Source organism: Cyclopterus lumpus, chromosome 1 (assembly GCF_009769545.1).
Source record: "Cyclopterus lumpus isolate fCycLum1 chromosome 1, fCycLum1.pri, whole genome shotgun sequence".
In the NCBI taxonomy this organism is placed as follows: domain Eukaryota; kingdom Metazoa; phylum Chordata; class Actinopteri; order Perciformes; family Cyclopteridae; genus Cyclopterus; species Cyclopterus lumpus.
This window is the reverse complement of record NC_046966.1, coordinates 9,564,931-9,583,165: the sequence shown is the minus strand read 5'-3', so window position 1 is coordinate 9,583,165 and position 18,235 is coordinate 9,564,931. Positions and strand designations below refer to the sequence as shown.

The following is an 18,235-nucleotide window of genomic DNA, read 5'->3' as shown; positions in this document are numbered from 1 at the left end:
ACAGTCAAGATGAGGGATGCCATAATCTAGACAACCAAAACACCTGTCTCTCTTTGTTGATTTACTGTCGCAGACCATATTTGTCCTAAGCATATTTTTATTTCCCCTGCTATGCAAAGCTGAATGCCCTCTGTAAAGCGATTGTACTGATTGTGGAACCTGATTGTTTGACAAGATGGCGTGCACACCCTCCTGCCGTACTTCAGAGAGTTGTTCACTGTTTGATCCTCACACATGATCAAAGTCTGCTCGTACCATCCTCGCGGGGAGGAAGCCCTCGTTCGAGAACCTGTTATCTTCAGGTTGACTGATTTAAGGCCGCTTTTCTTTTCAATTGAGCCATTTCACTTGAATTGTCCCATCATGCTCTTGTGTGTTGCTAAAAGCAGCAACACAGAAGGCAATTTCTTGGGCGGCCTTTTAGAAGGCTTTATCGTCCAAATGTTTGTTTTAATGCCTGAAACTGTTCCTATAAAACATTTATGTAGAGTATTATACAGATAATACATATTTTAAACTGTGGCAACATACCTTTACAACAGAAACCATCATATATATATATATATATATCTACGTCTTTGCACAGTCGGCACCTTTTGTATAGATTGTGTTGCGTTCAGGAGTACACCATCATCTCACGTTTTAGCTGGTGATATACAGGCCCAATACAGGATATTACAACATGCTCTAGTTTCACCATCTACCTAGAGATCACATTTAGTTTTTCACATATTGTAATATTTTATTTTCAATTCTTCATTGCCACAGGTTTGTGGACACAGGTGAAATGCCCGAGACCTTTCCCTACAGAACCAAAGCACTTTACGCCTTTGAGGAGATTGACGGCGTGGATGTGTGCTTCTTTGGCATGCACGTGCAGGAGTACGGCTCTGAGTGCTCATTCCCCAACACTAGGTCTGTACAGCCAATTATTGTGTGTAGCACATGGCGATTAAAGGACGGGTTCTTTTTTATGAGTGAAATGTACCATGTTCCCTCTCTCTACCTCTGCAGACGGGTCTACATATCATACCTTGACAGTATTCACTTCTTCAGACCTCGGATTCTACGAACAGCTGTGTACCACGAGATCCTCATCGGCTATCTAGAATATGTCAAGAAACTCGGGTAAGCCTTGCTGAATTGCTTCTTTTCCACCTCACCAGTTGAAAGAAACACCATGAGGAAGAGTCTCTGGAGTGAACTTTGTGCTGTGGTTTAATTTTAAGGAAGCCAATGACCTAATTTCCACTTAGTCTCTGGTCTTATTATTGGTCTGTGTATCCCCGCAGGTATGCCCAGGGCCACATCTGGGCATGTCCACCCAGTGAAGGAGACGACTACATTTTCCACTGTCATCCTCCTGACCAGAAGATCCCCAAGCCTAAGAGGTTGCAAGAGTGGTACAGGAAGATGCTGGACAAGGCCTTTGCAGAGAGGATTCTGCATGACTACAAGGTAAGGAGGAGAAACTGCATTTTAAATACTTACGCAAGGCTGACGTCTGAATAAGCGGCTTGCAATATTTACGCGTAGATGCAAACCTTTTAATTTATTTGTGAAGGGAGACTTATGGTATCTGTTACTTTTTGATTTACTGTGTTCCTGATCACATTTCCTGGGAGCTTTCTGTGTTATAGTTTAACACATTTGCTATTTTGTCTTTGATAACAGGCAAACACAATACATATGCAAATGCTCAGCATGTTGGATTAACGAATAATATACATCTTGAATAACTTGAATTGACCATGTTCTTTTAATCTTCCTCTCAGGACATCTGCAAACAAGCGACAGAGGACCGTCTGACCAGCGCTAATGAGCTGCCGTACTTTGAAGGCGACTTCTGGCCCAACGTGCTGGAGGAGAGCATCAAGGAGCTGGAGCAGGAGGAGGAGGAGAGGAAGAAGGAGGAGAACACGGCTGCTACTGAAACCCCTGAGGTGGGAACATTGTGTCATGGTTTGATGATATGGTGCTATCAAAGCTATCGACTGGTTTTCATTAACAGCTTTTTTACTTTTTTTTAAATTGGAATATTGTTTTCAGCATATCTGACAATGACACGTTGAATTAAGGGGACAACACAATGTAACTGAAGAACATATGTTATGATGACGATAAACAAAATCCTACTGTAATGAGTCCTAACTTGGTGGAGAACATGTAATCAGCTGTTTTCTTTAATATTTGTCTCCTGCAGGGTGGTACGCCAGGTGACAGCAAAAACGCTAAAAAGAAGAACAACAAGAAGACCAATAAAAATAAGGGCAGCGTCAGCCGAACCAATAAGAAGAAACCTGGGATGCTTAATGTAGCCAGTGATCTGTCCCAGAAGCTTTATGCCAGCTTGGAGAAACACAAAGAGGTTTATTTCTTAATTGTTTTAAAATATTAAGCTCATGATAAACAGGCATTTCCTAAACATTAGACTATTTACTATTTGACTAAATAATACTTCCAGTCTAAGTAGTGATTTAAAGTGGACATCATTTAATATGTCTTAATAGCGTTTCAGTTTTGCTTGTGCTTTTCTAACTCAGATTTCTGTGCGTCTTTCTGTCTGAAGGTGTTCTTTGTGATCCACCTCCACTCTGCTCCCATGGCCAACACCCTGCCGCCCATCACTGACCCTGACCCCATGCTCTCTTGTGACCTGATGGATGGCCGTGATGCCTTCTTGACTCTGGCCAGGGACAAACACTGGGAGTTCAGCTCCCTCAGGAGGTGCAAGTGGAGCACCATGTGCATGCTAGTTGAGCTGCACAACCAGGGACAGGACCGCTTTGTCTACACTTGCAACGAGTGCAAGCACCATGTAGAGACACGCTGGCACTGCACTGTGTGCGAGGTGAGTTCCTACGACTACCGTTGGTATGTTCTGATGTGTTTATCACTCAGGAATTACTTCTGTGTCCTGTGCATTAAACTGTATACACAATATAAAAATAAAAGACAGTCAGTGTTGATTACAGACTCGACAAACAAGGGTAAATCTGGAATGATATTTATATACCACTTAAAAATACTGATATTCTTAAACGCATGAGTACATTTGTGAAACTCTTGTCAAAACTATTTATGAGACTTGGTTAAGTGTGTTGATTACTGTGTTCCCGTCTGCAGGACTTTGATCTGTGCATTAATTGTTACAACGTGAGGGGTCACGAACACCAGATGGTGAAATGGGGCCTTGGCCTGGACGACGACAGCAACAGCCAGAGTGGAGAGGCCTCCAAGAGCCCACAGGAGAGCCGACGATTAAGTATCCAACGCTGCATCCAGTCCCTGGTCCACGCTTGTCAGTGTCGCAATGCCAACTGCTCTCTGCCGTCCTGCCAGAAGATGAAGCGAGTGGTGCAGCACACAAAGGGCTGCAAGCGCAAAACCAACGGTGGCTGCCCTGTATGCAAGCAACTTATCGCTTTATGCTGTTACCACGCAAAGCACTGTCAGGAGAACAAGTGTCCTGTCCCGTTCTGCCTGAACATCAAGCACAAGCTACGCCAGCAGCAGCTGCAGCACAGGCTCCAGCAGGCCCAGCTGATGAGGAGAAGAATGGCTACCATGCAAGGCAGAACCATGCCACTACCGTCCCCACCGGCCACAGCTGCTCCCAGCACTCCCACTTCCCATGCCCAGCCAAACACTCCTCAGCAACCCCAACAGCCTCTCTGCAACCAGCCGCAGACCCCCAATGCAGCAGGCGTCATGTCCCCCTCTTTTCCCAACAATGGCCAGCCTCAAACACCCGTGTCCCAGGGCAAACATGGACCCCAAGCTTCCCCATTACACCAACAGCAGTCCCCTCTCCCCCAGCCGCCCCAGCCACCTCAGCAGCTACAGCAGCAGCAGCCACCCCTTGCTGCAGTCAAGATGGCACGGCACATCGAGATGATGGCACAGGCGCAGCAGAACCAGCAGAACTACCGGGTCAACATGAACGGCTTACCCATGAACCCCCAGCAGCCACAGCAGCGCTTGACCGGACCAATGCAGCCACCCATGCAGATGGTGCCAGGGCCAAGGGGACCACAGGTCATGCAACCGGGCATTCCTCCAGGTCAGTGGCCCGCAGCTGCAAGGCCATTGCAGGCTCCGACTCAACAACCAGGCATTGTCCCAGGCCAGACTCCACAACAGGCCATGACAATGCAGCGAGCCTTGATGGCCCCAGGGCAGCTAGCTCAGCAGGGCCAGAGGATGCTGATTCCACAGCAGCCTGGTGTCCGGCCACAAACACCCCAGAGACCCGGTGCTATTGCACCAAACGCCTTGCAGGACCTTCTCCGCACACTCAAGTCTCCCAGCTCGCCCCAGCAGCAACAACAAGTCCTAAACATCCTCAAATCCAACCCTCAGCTAATGGCTGCTTTCATCAAACAGCGAACGGCCAAGTACCAAGCCAACCAGCCGCAGCAAGCAGGTCAGCCACAGCAGCCCGGCATGCCAACAATGCAGGCCTTGGCCATGCCAGGAGCCGCGGTGCAGAGGCCGACGATGCCCCCACAGCAGCCTCCTGCTCAGGGCATGGCTGCATTAGGGGCTCAAGGGCAGCTAATAAACGCAGCACACAACACCAACCCCCAGATCCAGGAGCTTTACCGTCGGCAGCTCTTAAGGCAGCAACAGCAACAACAACAACAACAACAACAGGGAGTGGTGCCTCAGGGCCATCCTGGCCAGTTCCCTGCTCAGGCGCAGGGTACAGCAGCTACATACTCCCAGCTTCGTATGCAACAGCAGCAGCTAGCCATGCAGGCAGGTTCAGGAGCAGTTGGGGTTCCTATGGGCCAGCTCCCACCCATGGCTCAGATGGCCCAGACCGGCATGGGTATGGACTCCACCAAGAACTTACTACATCAACGGATGCTCCAGCAGCAGCAGCAACTTCCCCAGCAGCAGCAGGCCATCCTCAAGCAGCAGATGGGCACCCCTGCCCAGCCCAGCCCCATGAGCCCCCAGACCCACCTGCTGGCTGTCCAGCCCCAGGGTGGAGCCCACCTACCCGGCCAGCCCACACTAGCAAATACCCTCAACAACCAGGTCCGCTCCCCCGCTCCAGTCCAGTCCCCCTGTCCGCCCTCGCTACAGCAGCCCCAGCAGCAGCAGCGTCCACATTCCAGTCCCTCACCGCAGGTCCAGAACCATCCCTCACCGCAGCATCCACACCCACCACACTCGGGTTCCCCCCACCCGGTACTGGGGAGCCCGTTGTCAGGGTCCATGGAACAGGGACACTTGGGGACACCAGAACAAAGCGCAATGCTACCGCAGCTTAACACGCCCAACAGAGTGGGACTGAACAGTGACTTGGGGATGGCGGGAGATGCTACAGGGGACACTCTGGAGAAGTTTGTGGAGGGATTATAGCATTTCTGCTTTGAACTAAAGAACACAATCTCTCTCCCGGGGACCCATACTTTCACCCCTCTTCCTCCTAGTTTCCCCTCAGACTCGTTATCCTGTTAGAGGGCTTTGTTTGTTCTTTCTAAGATTGAGAACGTTTTTTTTGTACTGACATATAAAAGGTTTCAACTGTTGTAAAAAGAATTTGGTCGAGGGAGGGGGGAAAAGAAAAAAAAAGAAAAAAAAAAAAAGGGGGGAATGTAATTGTTTCCTAAAGAAAGGTTGGTTGTTAAATGAATTTAAACCACAAAGAATATATTTTTTGGTTGAGACCAAATGTGTTCAATACTCAATTTATTTTTGGTTTGTTTTTGGTATGGTTACATGCCTTTCTCGTTTATTTTTCTTTTTTAAAGAAAATGTACAATTGCATTATATTATTCATATCTTTTTATTTTGTACCTTTGGAAAAGAAACTTAAAGCATTGTTGTGTTGAAAGTGTAAAAAAAATACTTTGTCTGGGAATTGGGCCAGGTTTTCGTTCTCTTCTCAAGCTGTCATTCCTGGCAATTGTAATCTAGTGTTGTACCATTACTCCAAGACGGTGCGTTCAGGGACCGCTCCCCTCTTTGTGTGTATGAAGAGCACTCGGTTGTATTGAAATAGGAAATGGACTGGGGCAGTTGTTTATATACACGGGCATGCATACAGGGGCACACGATGACACTGACACAAACACTCACAGTCACTAAAATAACTACAGCTCTGACTGGTTTCACAAACACAAAGTGCAACCCACATCTCAGTGACCTGGAATTTGGAAAATCTGTCTTGCCGGTGTAGGACAGTGTTGCTTTGACATTAAAAAGATTTTGTCATACTTTTTGTCATACAAATGGTGTAAAGGGTGTGAGAAAGAGACCAGCCTCCTAAGCTGAGGTGGAATGATCACCGGTTGTTTGTCGGCCACATCTCTGATGACTCTTCATCCTCTAAATTCTACACTAAGCGGTGTACTTTCTATGGATGAAGGGCCCATTTGCGATTCACCCTGAGTTATCAACCCTCATTCCTCTCAAAAACTTAACTTAGGGGGATTTACTTTTTCTCTTGTTGTAAATCAAGTTATTAAGCAAAATACTATAAATATAAGGACGAAAAATGAAAACACTGTATAAACCGGTTAAAAGACTCCTTTCTTACTTCTATACCATATTGTTAAATAAACTCTGTGCAGCAGAAGAACTCCAGTACTCTGTTGGCTAAGTAAGGAGGCATCGCTCTTGTGTACTACGTTGTGTTCATGTGTTTCTGCTCAGCAGTGTTTGGTTTTCCAGTTGCCGATAATGCGGAGTTTAAGAAATAGTGATTGTGGTCAGAACACTTTTCTGCCCTAAAACAGCCATTAAACTATTTATTTTGAAATGACTAACGTCATCCTGCACCTGAGTTTCTACAGATTGAAAAGTAAAGAGGTGAGTTTGAAGTGGTGACGCAGCAATTCGCAGATGGAGCTCACTTTTCAGATAAAGGTTACTGAAGTATGAATGATCAAGGGAAGGCGTATTGTACTACATTTAGAAAACAAAATAACAAAAACTAATTTCTAATGGAAACCTTGACATAACACTATGTTGCGCCTTTGTATTTGATGAGGGCACATTCACTTACAATATGACATTGTAATTTTTAAGTGGATCGGAAGCGCAGGACCTTTCTATAAAAAAAGTGCAATCGTATTGATTTATTTGAATTAGTCATGTGAAGTAAAACAATTCACTCCTATGTAAATGTACATTTGGTTGTGTCAAGATAACAAAACAAAAAAACATGGCGCTAAAGTCTGCAGGCGATTGTAAATTCTTCAAACGCTTCCGGAGGTCCTTATAGATCCATGATATCGATGCGTTGCAGTCGCGTGACGTGCAAGACACGCATTCGTTCGTTCACCGTCACGTGACCGGAAGCTCAACATGGAGCGGTTGAGCCTGCGCGCTTTTAAAATGAAAACAAACCCCGGCGGGTTTTTGTTTTGCTTGTTTTATCAGCAAAATAATATATCTATAATAATGGATCTATGACGCATGCTTGTGTTTAAAAGTCAGTCAGAGTCGCTCTTCGTCGCGCAGACCGATGAACGACGAAAGCCAAAGAGCGAATTCATCAAACCTGGGTGAGGAGTAACGTGCGGGCACGAGCGGCCAGCTAACGACAGCGCAGCTTCAAACATTATCTGCGTGTCAACTGTCCCAACAATAACGGTGCATGTGCTGCGGCCTTGAAGGAGTCCACCGCTGTGTTCCGTGCAGTGAGCGAGCAGCACCGGCTCCTTAATGTCGCTGACGACAGCATTTAACTCTGTCAATACGGACCCTTGTTGATCCCCGAGCCGAACTTTGTCCACCAATGTCTCCCACTTAAACCGGCTCTCTTTGCTTGCGTATGGGCACAGATGGGGACGTGCTGCCGTGGCCTTCTAATGTGAGACGACGTGCTCCATCATGGATGACTCGGACCAGGACTTTGTGGATCTCTGCTCGAAGCTGCTGAAACGAGTCCGCAAGAAACCGGGTGAGTCCAGACAGCCGAGCGACGGAGACAAGAGGCGGAGGAACCACAGAAGAGGGGGACACGGGGACTCCGGGTCTCGTACTGGTGCAGACCAGCATGTGGTCCGTGGAGGGAAACAACACGATTCAGGAGATGCCCAGTCGTCCTCTGTGCCCTCAGCAGAACCAGAACCAGAACCGAGCGGCTCGCTGGCGAGAGACAAAGTCCTCCACCGGATGCAGCAGTTCAAGAGAGCCGGTCCGCAGAGGATGGTGCACAAGGACGAGGGTCACCCGGCAAACCACGAGAACGATGGCGCTCCTCCTCTGACACAAAGACACGGTGAGATGACACGATGCTCTTGTTGCCACAGATTGTTAGTTTGCAGCATTGTTGCCAGCATCATCATCATCATCTGTGATTTGAGATGATACATCTGGCTTTGGCACACCTCGCTGTAGGTCATTTGTTCCTGTTGGGTTGATGTGTGTCTGCCTTCAGTGCACCGTGATGCCAGATGTAGGACATGTGGCACATTTGTGGGAATTCATGTTTGTATTCTCCGTGATGTCAAACCGCAGAGCTCGCTGAGTCTCAACATATTTAACCCCACGGTGCTTTGATGATGCCCATCAGTGCTTCTGAGACATTATTTGAAGAGATGTGGATGTGCAGATAACAACATCATTCAGATACAATAAGTGTAATCATTTATGACTATTGAACTGGATCTATATTATAGTATGAATCCATTAAAGTCACAATACTATCTTCCTCTATCATTATGTTCTTATATTCAGCACAATGTAACTCATATCTGTCTGTGTCGCTGGACCTAGGTACGCCGCACTCTTCCGGTTCAGGTCTCCACCCGGAGCCCCCGGACAGTGACGAGGCTCTGGCCCTGCGGCTGCAGCAGGAGCTGGACAGGGAGGCAGCAGAGGCCCAGACGGTGGACCTGGAGGACAGAGGCCTCTTCTTCTGTCAGATCTGCCACCGAGATCTGTCACGTATGACACCCGAGGGGCGAACGCAGCATCTCAACAGGTTTGGACTTTTCCATTGACTGATGCTTTTCCCCTGAGTGAAATGAACTGACACTTGTTGTAGCGGACACACTGAAAGTGCGAGTGATGCCTCTCTACAGGTGTTTGGATGAGAGTGAAGGGAGCGCTCCAGCCCCCCCTCCGCCGCCTCCCGGTGTCCCCGGCTGTCCCATCTGTGGCAAGAAGTTCAAGTCTCAGAAGAGTCGCTCGGCCCACCTGAAGCGCTGCTCCTCAGACATGGGTGTCGCTCCGGCTGTGCTGCTGCAGGCTCTGCAGAGGCAGACTGAGGAAACCCAAAATGTCCCCACTGATTACACCCTGTGAGTCACAGCAACACCAAAGTAGCACAATAATACACCTCTGAGCTTACTTCCACAAGCATTTCTGTGATATCCAAACTGTTGCTGTTGATGATGATCCACACATAGGCATAAGTTTCTTTGACTTACGGTTGCATGGTTTCAGTGAGACTGAGTAACGGAGAGAACTGGACCTCATGTGTCATTGCTTGCCAATCACCTAATAATAATATGAGGACTTTGTCTATTTGTTTTCTTCTCTTCAGCACACAGGCTGGTGGCACCAAAAGAAAAGGGTTGTCCAAGCCGGGCCTGCCGGTGAGGAAGAAGCCCAGAAAGAAGACCGCGCCCCTGGACGACGAGACCATGGTGGCCCTGGCTTTGTCCTCCTCCCTGCTGGAACAGGAGCAGCGGGGCAAGAAGTCAGAGACGCAATCCCAAACGAACGCTGCTGCCTCTCACATCTCCATGACTTCAGCATTGAAGCGGAGGCCAGACACAGGTACAAGCACAGGAACAGCAGTATATATGCAGCGAATGTTAGAGCTCACCGTGTAGCACAAACTCAGGTATGCAGCAGCTTTTATGCTACATTTTCAAAATTGTTATGAACTCATTAATTATCCATTTAATTATGCAAAGGGTGTGGTTTGTTTTGAATAAATTACTTTTTGTTCTTTATATCCAAATATTGTGTACACCACGTATCAACTCCGATACCACGGTTTCATTTATTTGAACATGATGAAATAACTCGAAATGCAACAATTTGGTGTATTAAATATACATAAAGCAAATGAATGCTGTTTTTTTTGCATACTTTAAGATAACCGTGCAGTGGCCTGCCTCGTCATTGTTCTAACCAGCTCTCTCTGTCTCTCTCCTCCGCGGTTCCTGGTGCAGGTAAGGGGCGTAGGAAGAGGAAAAAGGGCGCCGTGCCTCGCCCTCCTCCACTCCTGCTCGTTCAGGATGCAGAGGCGGCTCTGACGAGGCTGCAGGAGCGCGTCTCTGCTCTCCTCCCGCGCAGCCGCGCCCCCTCCCCCCCCACCCCGACCCGCTGCCCCAGCAGTCTGCCCGGCTGGAGCGGTGCTGCCGTCCTCTGGCAGAAGTGTACACTGCTGGGCGGAGCCTCCGCTTCTCTGTCTGATTTCTACACTCCCGAGCTCAGGGAGTTCATCACACCGTGGGAATCGGCAACGGTGAGAGGCCAAAGACACATTTACGTACTTTCTTTGAACTGAATGGGGAATTTATATCAGACTGAATGTTGAGCTTTAATCAAATGCCTCTCAAGCTGGAACTACCAGACTGTGTGTGTGTGTGTGTGTGTGTGTGGTTCTCCGTCCTACCCTAGAAATACAAAAGGGCATGTCAACACAAGTGTCTGAAGCTGTGATGGGAGACATTTTTATAATTCATCAGCTGCCTGTGGATCAAATCCCAGCCCAGAGTTAAATTGTTGCTGTTCTCGTCCACTTCTAGACTGATGCAGCCTCCTCCAGCACCACCAACAAGCCTCAGTCTTCTGGCCAACTGGTGAGTGAAGGAACCCCTGACCCAGAGACCAGGGCCTCCATGCTGCCATCCTCCTCCCAGATGTCCTCCTCTCAGACGGCTTTCTCCACCAGCCGGGAACTCCTCATGGACCTGATGGAGCTGGCTGAAGATGGCGTGACCCTCACCCAGTGTGGTCACACTGCTTCAGGCCCTGACAAAGGTAACTTTATCAGTGGTCAATTTATAATGGGGTGACTATAAATAAAATAAAAATGTTGTACCGTTACCATAAGCGATGAGCTGTACTTGTCACAAGAGGATTACTTGCCTGTGTGGGATGTCAAATCTGGCTAAATTACTTTGAACCTTTCTGTTCGGGTTATTCTGTGTAGTAATAATGTATAATGTTATTTCTGAAACGCTGACTGAGAGTCCAATGTGTCTGGACTCTTGGTCCAGGCACAAATGGCAAATAAAAATCTTGAATCTTAATACATTCCTGTATTTGTTACAGTTCTGCTTTTGCATTCTAGTATACTGCCACACTGTTGCAACCCATGGGAGCAACTCGCCAGCCCAAATGGTTGAGTAGTGACTTATTTGGTCATCAGTTTTGGGTCCTGGTCGTCTTTGTTCCCATAGACAAGAGTGCCGGTCAGATCACAAACCTTCGCCTGAGCGGCTTCGTCCTGGAGGAGTCCGAGGAGCAGGCCGACCTCTGTGTGAGCGGCTTCCTACCAGAACCAACGCACACACATTCAGAGGACGCCCGCTGCCGAGCGAGGAGGACGATGGCTCAGCCGGGGGCAAATGAGCGAGGCGGCCACCACTCGGTGAGACCGGCCACCATCGCTCATTCTGACATGTTCGACCTGGTTTCTGGATTCTAATCTTCTTCATCATTTGTATCTGATCTCATCAGTTGTATTTATGTAGAACATCTTGTGTCTTTTTGAGATGCAGATCTCTTCATTACAGTCCTTTTTAAAAAAAAAAAAAAAAAAAAAAAAAAAAGTGTTTTATGTGACGAGGAGATTCCCGTAATAATTCTGCAGTGCCCTGACCCCAGTGTTTCCTGCTGGTGTTTCCTCTCTAGGTGGCGCTATCCAGACTGGCCTCAGACCTGAGCAGCATGGTCAACAACCCTCAGCTCAGTGACCTGCAGCTCCAGGTGGACAGTGGAGAGGTCTACTTTGCTCATTCCTTCATGCTGTATGCTCGATGCCCCCTGCTGGCAGAAATGGTAAACTGCCAAACACACCCTTCAAATAGTAGAACCAGGACTGCATAATTCTGTACAAATCTGTTTTCATAGTTGACTCTTAAATAATACGTATAGTGGAAGAGGACTCAATAAGTTGTATTAGCCCCTCTAATAAATCATATGAATCATGTTTTTTTTATATATTCAGCTAGTCAATCTAGATGACCGTTTTACAAGTTCTACATTTAAACAACGTTTCTCCTTCTTTGGCTAGCTTCCGTCTTTTATCACCCTAAATATGCCTAAAGGGCCTTTCATTTTGTTTTTGTGCAAAGTGGTTAAAGCATTACATAAATATCTTAACATCTGGTTTATCCATGCCCTTTTTCCCACAAGGAAGAACCCATTATTTACAGCTGGTGGTAAACCTGTATCCAATGAATGTCTTTATTGTAAACATGCTTTCAAATGGCTTTAGGATCAGTATCTTTCACGCTCTACCCTGGTCCCAATGGAGGGAACCTGAGCACCTCACCTGTTGTTGAGTAGGCTGTCAGGTGCTTAGAACCAGTCTATTTGTGTTTATAGTTTTGTGGGATTTATTGTGTTGTATCCTGCCCTGTCACTGTTTTCTGTCTTTTTGTTTTTGTTGCATTATAAAGCTGTAATAAACAAAAAGAGAGAATGCGAAAGAATCATCTTTTCTCCTTGTTTCCCTGCTCCTCTCACAGGTACATGAAAGTGGTTTTGGGGTGCAGGAGGAAGGCGGGCCTGCAGTCCAAAGAGTGTTGATGAATGACGTCCCGGGACAGGCGGTGTTGGCCTTGCTGCAGTATCTCTACACGGCCCGCTGCTCCATCCCAGCATCGCTACGGGCTCATGTGCTGGAGCTGGCATCTCGGTTAGTAGGCAGTATACGAGCCGGGACCTTTCTACACACTCTTCTCTTACAATTTAACAAATGTTGGATGATTTGGTGACCTTCAGGTTTTTGTTCTGATTTGTTGTATTGTATTTGTTGAGCAGCATGATGTATTGATAACTGTAAAGAACCCACATCTGCTTTACTGTGATTCTGTGTGCTGCTCAAGTATTACTTAGTAGTTCAAGAGATGCTTATAAAAATTGTTGAAGCCTAAAGATAACATTGTTTGTCCGTGTTGTGACGACTCTTCTCTTCTCTCTTTTTGTGTTGAAGGTTTGACTTGCAGGAGCTACAATTGCTTTGCGAGCGTCACCAACAGAACCCAGCGACTCAGGAGGATGAGGAAGACCACGTGAACCGGGAGGAGAACGGCAACGACCAAACGGACCAGGCCTTCGCGGAACTGCTCCGCTCCATGTGGGACGGAGAGGATGAAGACGGCTGGGGCCCAGGTGTAGATGGAGAAAGGCACGAAGAGAGAGAATTGGAAGATCATCAAGCCGAAGACCTTGCGTCAGGGGACCGGGAGATCCGCGAAGAGAACGTGAACGAGGAAGAGCTCGAGGAGATCTATGAGTTTGCCGCCACGCAGAGAAAGAGGGAGGAGGATGAAGACAGCACGGAGGAGGAGAAGGTGGACGAGGAAGAAGACGTGTTAACAAAAGCGACGGAACCCCAAAGAAGTCCATCAGGCCTCGGCGTAAAACAACTGCAGCCAAACTCTCAACTTGAGCCGGAGCCTGGCCTGGATCTCAGCTACAACCGCCTCTTCTCAGACTCCTGGGGGGTCTACGAGGAAGCAGACCCTTCCTCCTTACCCTCCACTTCTGCCCCCACTAAGACGCACACCCCTCAATACCAGCAACACCAGTCCCCTCATAAACCCTCATCTGAACCCTCTTTGCTTCGGTCCTCAGCAAGCGTGGTTGACGACCTTTCCCTCAGCCCTTTAGCAAATGCGTCCAGCCTGCCGATCCCGGGTCAGTCTCCTGGTCCAGTGAGTGACTGGGGTGACGGTGGAGACGAGGGAACAGAGGATCTGGCTTTAAAGGGCAACGGTCATGGTCCTCGTAACATTTGTGTCCCTCTGGAAAAGAAGGAACCTGAGCTCATTGTTTTGTCTGACTCAAGCGAGGAGATGGAGGTATTTCTTAGTTCCCGCAGTTCTTCGCCACATCCCTCTGGCGCCGTCCAGAAACCGCAGAGCTACACCCAGTTAAAACCTCAGCCAGTCCCGAAACCTGATGAACCCTCCACCCTGCAGAATAAACAGTCCAGTAGTTTAGAGTCGAGTCCTGATGATCCATCTGCGGCGCCAGTTCAAAGTCATCTAGGTCCCTGGTGTGAGCAGAATCCAGCAGACTGTTCTCCAGAAGTGTCCTGGCTGATCCCATCCACACCGGTCCAGCCCGGAAGAAGCACCACAACCAGCTCCACTCAGACTAAAAGCAGCATGTGCCGGACACAGCTGTTCCCTAAAGGCAACAACACTTCCATGTCCTCTGTTTTCTCTTCCCCTGCTTTACCTATTAACAACAGAGCGCAAACCTCCAACAGTCCTGTCGGAGTCGCTGCCCACGTTGGCCCAACAGAGGGCAGTGTTCCCAAGTTGAACCTGGATGAGACTTGTCACTCCAGCTTAGACCTCAACGTTTGTTCTCAAAGCCCCAGTAGTTGTGGTGTGAGCAAGGATCGAGGCGTGTGTGCACTTCCCCCGTGCCAACCTAAGCTCTCATGCTCGAAGCAGGACACACGTTTCCACGTCCAGCCCCACCCTTACAGCAGCACTCCCCTGCACACAGAGCTCCACAGGGCCCCCGCTCTTCTTGCCACCTCCCCGCTACATAGCGACCTTGATAAGAGTTGGACAAGTCTAGGAAAGGATAGGGCGCCGTCTGAAAGCCCGGAGAAGACAGAGTTGGGGAGCTTTCATCTGTCACCCCTGTCTGACCGCTCCCATCCACCCTCGTCTTCCTCCGACAGAGCTCTTCAAGGTTCACAGAGGCAGAGTGAATCCTCTCGTCAAAGTCGTCGCTCTGTTGAGTTCAGCAGTCACAACAACACAGGGTCTGAGCTCAAGGGGAGAGGATTAAGAAATGACAAGGGAGAAGGAGAGAGGGGAGGTGGAAAGAAAGACACAGGTGATGAAGGAGAGCAGGAGAGAGCAGAAAGGGGAGAGGCAGATGTTGCTGAATCCAGTTTCGCACAGAGCTTCGTGGCCATGGACGAGCCCCCCATCGCTTTCAGTGACTCGTGGGGTTTCGATGCAGTAGATTTGGAGGCAAACCCGGGCTGCTTCAGTCTGAGGCTGGAGGACAGCGGAGCATCCAGCCAGCAAGGCGAGCGTGGCCCGGGACAACGAGATGCAGCCAGGTCGTCCTCCCCTACTGACCACCGACCTTCCCCAGGCAGTCACAGTGTCCATTTATTGAACAGCCATGTGACTGCCTCACCTCCATCCAAAGCCCACCGCTCACCTCCATCCACCAGTGTACAAGCTCATGCAGGCCTTTCCTTTACCCCTTCACCTCCTGACCCCACAAACCAGACCACTCCAGAGATCATCAACAGCCTCCTGGGCTCCAACATATGGGACAGCTGGGAGGAAGATGAAGAGGAGGAGGCTCCTCCTCTCTCTCAGAGGGTGAACCCTTGCGCTCAGCTCAAAACACCAGGTAAGTCGTCTGACTCACTGCAATACATTTGATTTCTGTAATTCACTAGAATGCACATCTGAAGTTTTATAAAACCTCCATCTTAAGATGGAGGTTTTATAAAACTTCAGATGTGCATTCTAGTGAATTACAGAAATCAAATGTATTGCAGTTATTTTTTTGTTTCCCCAAATCATGCAGACACATTGATGTCATCCTGCCTTCAATTATCTTAAAGCATTACAGAATGAAGCGGTAGCTGTTGGAATGGAGTCACATTTCCTCTATTCATGTGCACATTTATGCAGAAAGGTGTTTTAAAACCAATCGGACCGTCTGCTCAAGAAACAGCCAATTAATCAACAATGAATCGATAATTAAAACCGCCCTAACATTCGTGTTTCCTGTTGTATTGCCATGGATGACTGGCCAAAGGAATACAACATGGTAGCACATCTGGGTATGTGTTTGGCATCATGATGGCGTTGGATAACACATTTTTTAAGCTGTCTAAAATCGTTACATTAGCCAATTCTTTGGGTTTTGGTGTCAGCCCCAGAATACATTGCAGACCCAGGAACTGGTGTTTGGAGAACGCAGTGCTGCTCCATTTTGTCCACACACAATTAACTAGTTCCGGTATGTTAACGGTGTGCAAACTCACCGTGAAATTCATTCCTAACAAGTAGGGAAGGCAAGCTGAGGGGAAGCGTGTATATTGACCAAAGTCCATTATGCCTTTAAAAGATAAATCTCTGAGAGACAGGGTAGTTCATTTCAGTTATTTTAAGGGATGTGTTATGTGGTCACTATTTACCTAAAGAACGTTTGAATTTGATGCATTCAGTTATCTCTGATTTGTGATGTTCTGGTGCTGAAACCGTCTTCAACAAAGCCTTCCTGTCTGTCTCATCAGCACCATTACATAATAACCGGCGTCGCACCTTGGTGCCCATCACCCCCTTGCCCCACTACTCTGACATGGACACACCGGAGCTCAAGAACAAACTCAACAGGTCAGTAGGTTTACTCGTAGCCCAACGCCGACCTCAAAGAAAGGGTGAACAAAGGCCACGTTTATTTTTCTTATCAAGCCAATTAACTGAGGAGCCGATCCGATTACCTCCCACAGTGTCCCTGTCAACTTAGTCTGGCTCTGGCTGCGTTGCCCCCCGTCCATCTGTCCTTTCTTACTTTCCTCTGCAGGTTTGGTGTTCGGCCTTTACCCAAGCGCCAGATGATCCTCAAACTGAAGGAGATCCACCAGTACACCCACCAGCTGGTCAGCTCTGAGGAAGAGGAGGAGGCACCGTCTGCGAGCCGCACAGTTCCGACGAAGCGACCGACCACCGGGTCAGACGTTCGTGGCGGCAGACCGGCCTCCTGCACCCAGAGAGTGAAGTTTAAAGAGCCCAGAGGGCCCGCTGCCATCTCCCCTCTGAAGCCCACCAGAGAGGAGGAGGTGGAGCTGCTTTCTGCCTCGCAGGGCTCCAACACCTCTTCAACTGCTGCCATTGAAGAATCTGAAAGGTCTTATGTCTCTTCAAGCGTTCGCATCATCTCAGGTGTTGAGTAACGGCACACTTCAGGCATCGAACATGCGTGTTGTTGCTTTACAAACTTTCAGACGGCTCAATCTTTATTTTGTACACAATTTTCTGACCGCTCCAGTTTGCAGCGTTCATTGTTTACAAAATATTTATTTTTTGGAATCATTTTATTGTATTTGAGTTCAAATTGTTCTCAGTAGGCATGTGTTTCTAGTCTTTTTTTGGGAGGGAAAATGTATAAGATCAATTGAGCGAGACAAAACGTTTTTCATAAGACGGTGTATTGTCACATAAATATGGTAAATAAAAAAAACTCCCATGAATACAGTATGGGCATGTTTTCTATTCTTTCTCTCTCAGCAGGTCCAACCCAGAGCTGTGCCTCTCCTCCGACTCAGACAGCGATGGCGGCATCTCTGCCTCCCAGACAGCAAACCGCCACCAAGACCGTCTCCGGGCGGTGCGCTCCTTCATCCTGTCCGACCCCCAACTGTACAGTCAGATCCTGCAGTACCGGCCTCTGGCGTTGTCGCAGCTCCAGGAGCGACTCAAAGCGGCCGGGATCCGTCTGGGTGCTGCCAAGTTACTGGACTACCTGGACTCCCAGTGCATCACCTTCACCACGGCCAAGCCGGGCCACCCCGCCCCCGCCCGGAGGCGGGGCAAGAGGACAGGCAGGGGGGCAAAGGGTGACCGGGGAGTGGGCCGCAAAAGACCGGTTACAGCCCTGATTTAAAACTTTAGAACGGCACGTAGGCAATCAAGTAGAAACCGTGCGAGGTGGCAGGTTTGAGCGTTTCTGACAATAACTTACGGCAGATTTGGAAGAAGTTGTTCCTGGACAGATGACACGAGATTCCTCAAGAGTTGACGTCCGGGTTTACCACGTTGTTGAATTGTTTCTTCAGGACAGGTTTAGCAATTTATGTACTCTGTTTTGAATGTTGCATTATGAACCAACTTTGTACATTTAAAAATGGTAAGAAGGATGACTTGTATTTATGTATGAAATGGATAAGCATCCTCTGTCATCTTATGTATGTGATGGTACAAAAACAATCCAGCCAGGTACCATCACAATAATAAATGTTTCAATCGAGTCAGGTTTCATGGAAAAACTCAGTACAATAATTGCTAATTAATTATTAGTGCCTAATTAA

General features: G+C 48.2%; 2 protein-coding genes across 6 annotated transcripts in view; both read left to right on the top strand.

Annotated features, from left to right (window-relative positions):
• crebbpa (CREB binding protein a) overlaps positions 1 to 6,627 on the top strand; it is a 36,511-nt gene extending 29,884 nt beyond the window's left edge. For all 3 annotated transcript variants that reach the window (XM_034547771.1, XM_034547729.1, XM_034547862.1), the window contains 7 exons: positions 769 to 915; positions 1,015 to 1,128; positions 1,293 to 1,458; positions 1,776 to 1,943; positions 2,204 to 2,368; positions 2,570 to 2,851; positions 3,127 to 6,627. In XM_034547771.1, coding sequence (XP_034403662.1) covers positions 769 to 915; positions 1,015 to 1,128; positions 1,293 to 1,458; positions 1,776 to 1,943; positions 2,204 to 2,368; positions 2,570 to 2,851; positions 3,127 to 5,373 — 3,289 coding nt within the window. In that variant the 3' untranslated portion in view covers positions 5,374 to 6,627. The remainder of the gene's footprint in view (positions 1 to 768; positions 916 to 1,014; positions 1,129 to 1,292; positions 1,459 to 1,775; positions 1,944 to 2,203; positions 2,369 to 2,569; positions 2,852 to 3,126) is intronic.
• A 680-nt stretch (positions 6,628 to 7,307) lies between these two features.
• Positions 7,308 to 18,174, top strand: slx4 (SLX4 structure-specific endonuclease subunit homolog (S. cerevisiae)). 3 transcript variants are annotated; one of them, XM_034529531.1, is made up of 14 exons: positions 7,308 to 7,523; positions 7,803 to 8,242; positions 8,740 to 8,947; positions 9,048 to 9,266; positions 9,512 to 9,747; positions 10,149 to 10,444; positions 10,728 to 10,962; positions 11,385 to 11,575; positions 11,839 to 11,985; positions 12,678 to 12,847; positions 13,145 to 15,546; positions 16,442 to 16,541; positions 16,732 to 17,055; positions 17,436 to 18,174. In XM_034529531.1, exons 2-14 carry the CDS (start codon positions 7,852 to 7,854, stop codon positions 17,809 to 17,811), a joined length of 5,295 nt encoding a protein of 1,764 aa, XP_034385422.1. In that variant the 5' UTR covers positions 7,308 to 7,523; positions 7,803 to 7,851; the 3' UTR covers positions 17,812 to 18,174. The 3 variants fall into 3 exon arrangements, with proteins under 3 accessions (XP_034385422.1, XP_034385430.1, XP_034385413.1); XM_034529539.1 differs by having other exon boundaries at positions 7,308 to 8,242; positions 17,439 to 18,174; XM_034529522.1 differs by having other exon boundaries at positions 7,308 to 8,242.
• Positions 18,175 to 18,235: the final 61 nt, after the last annotated feature.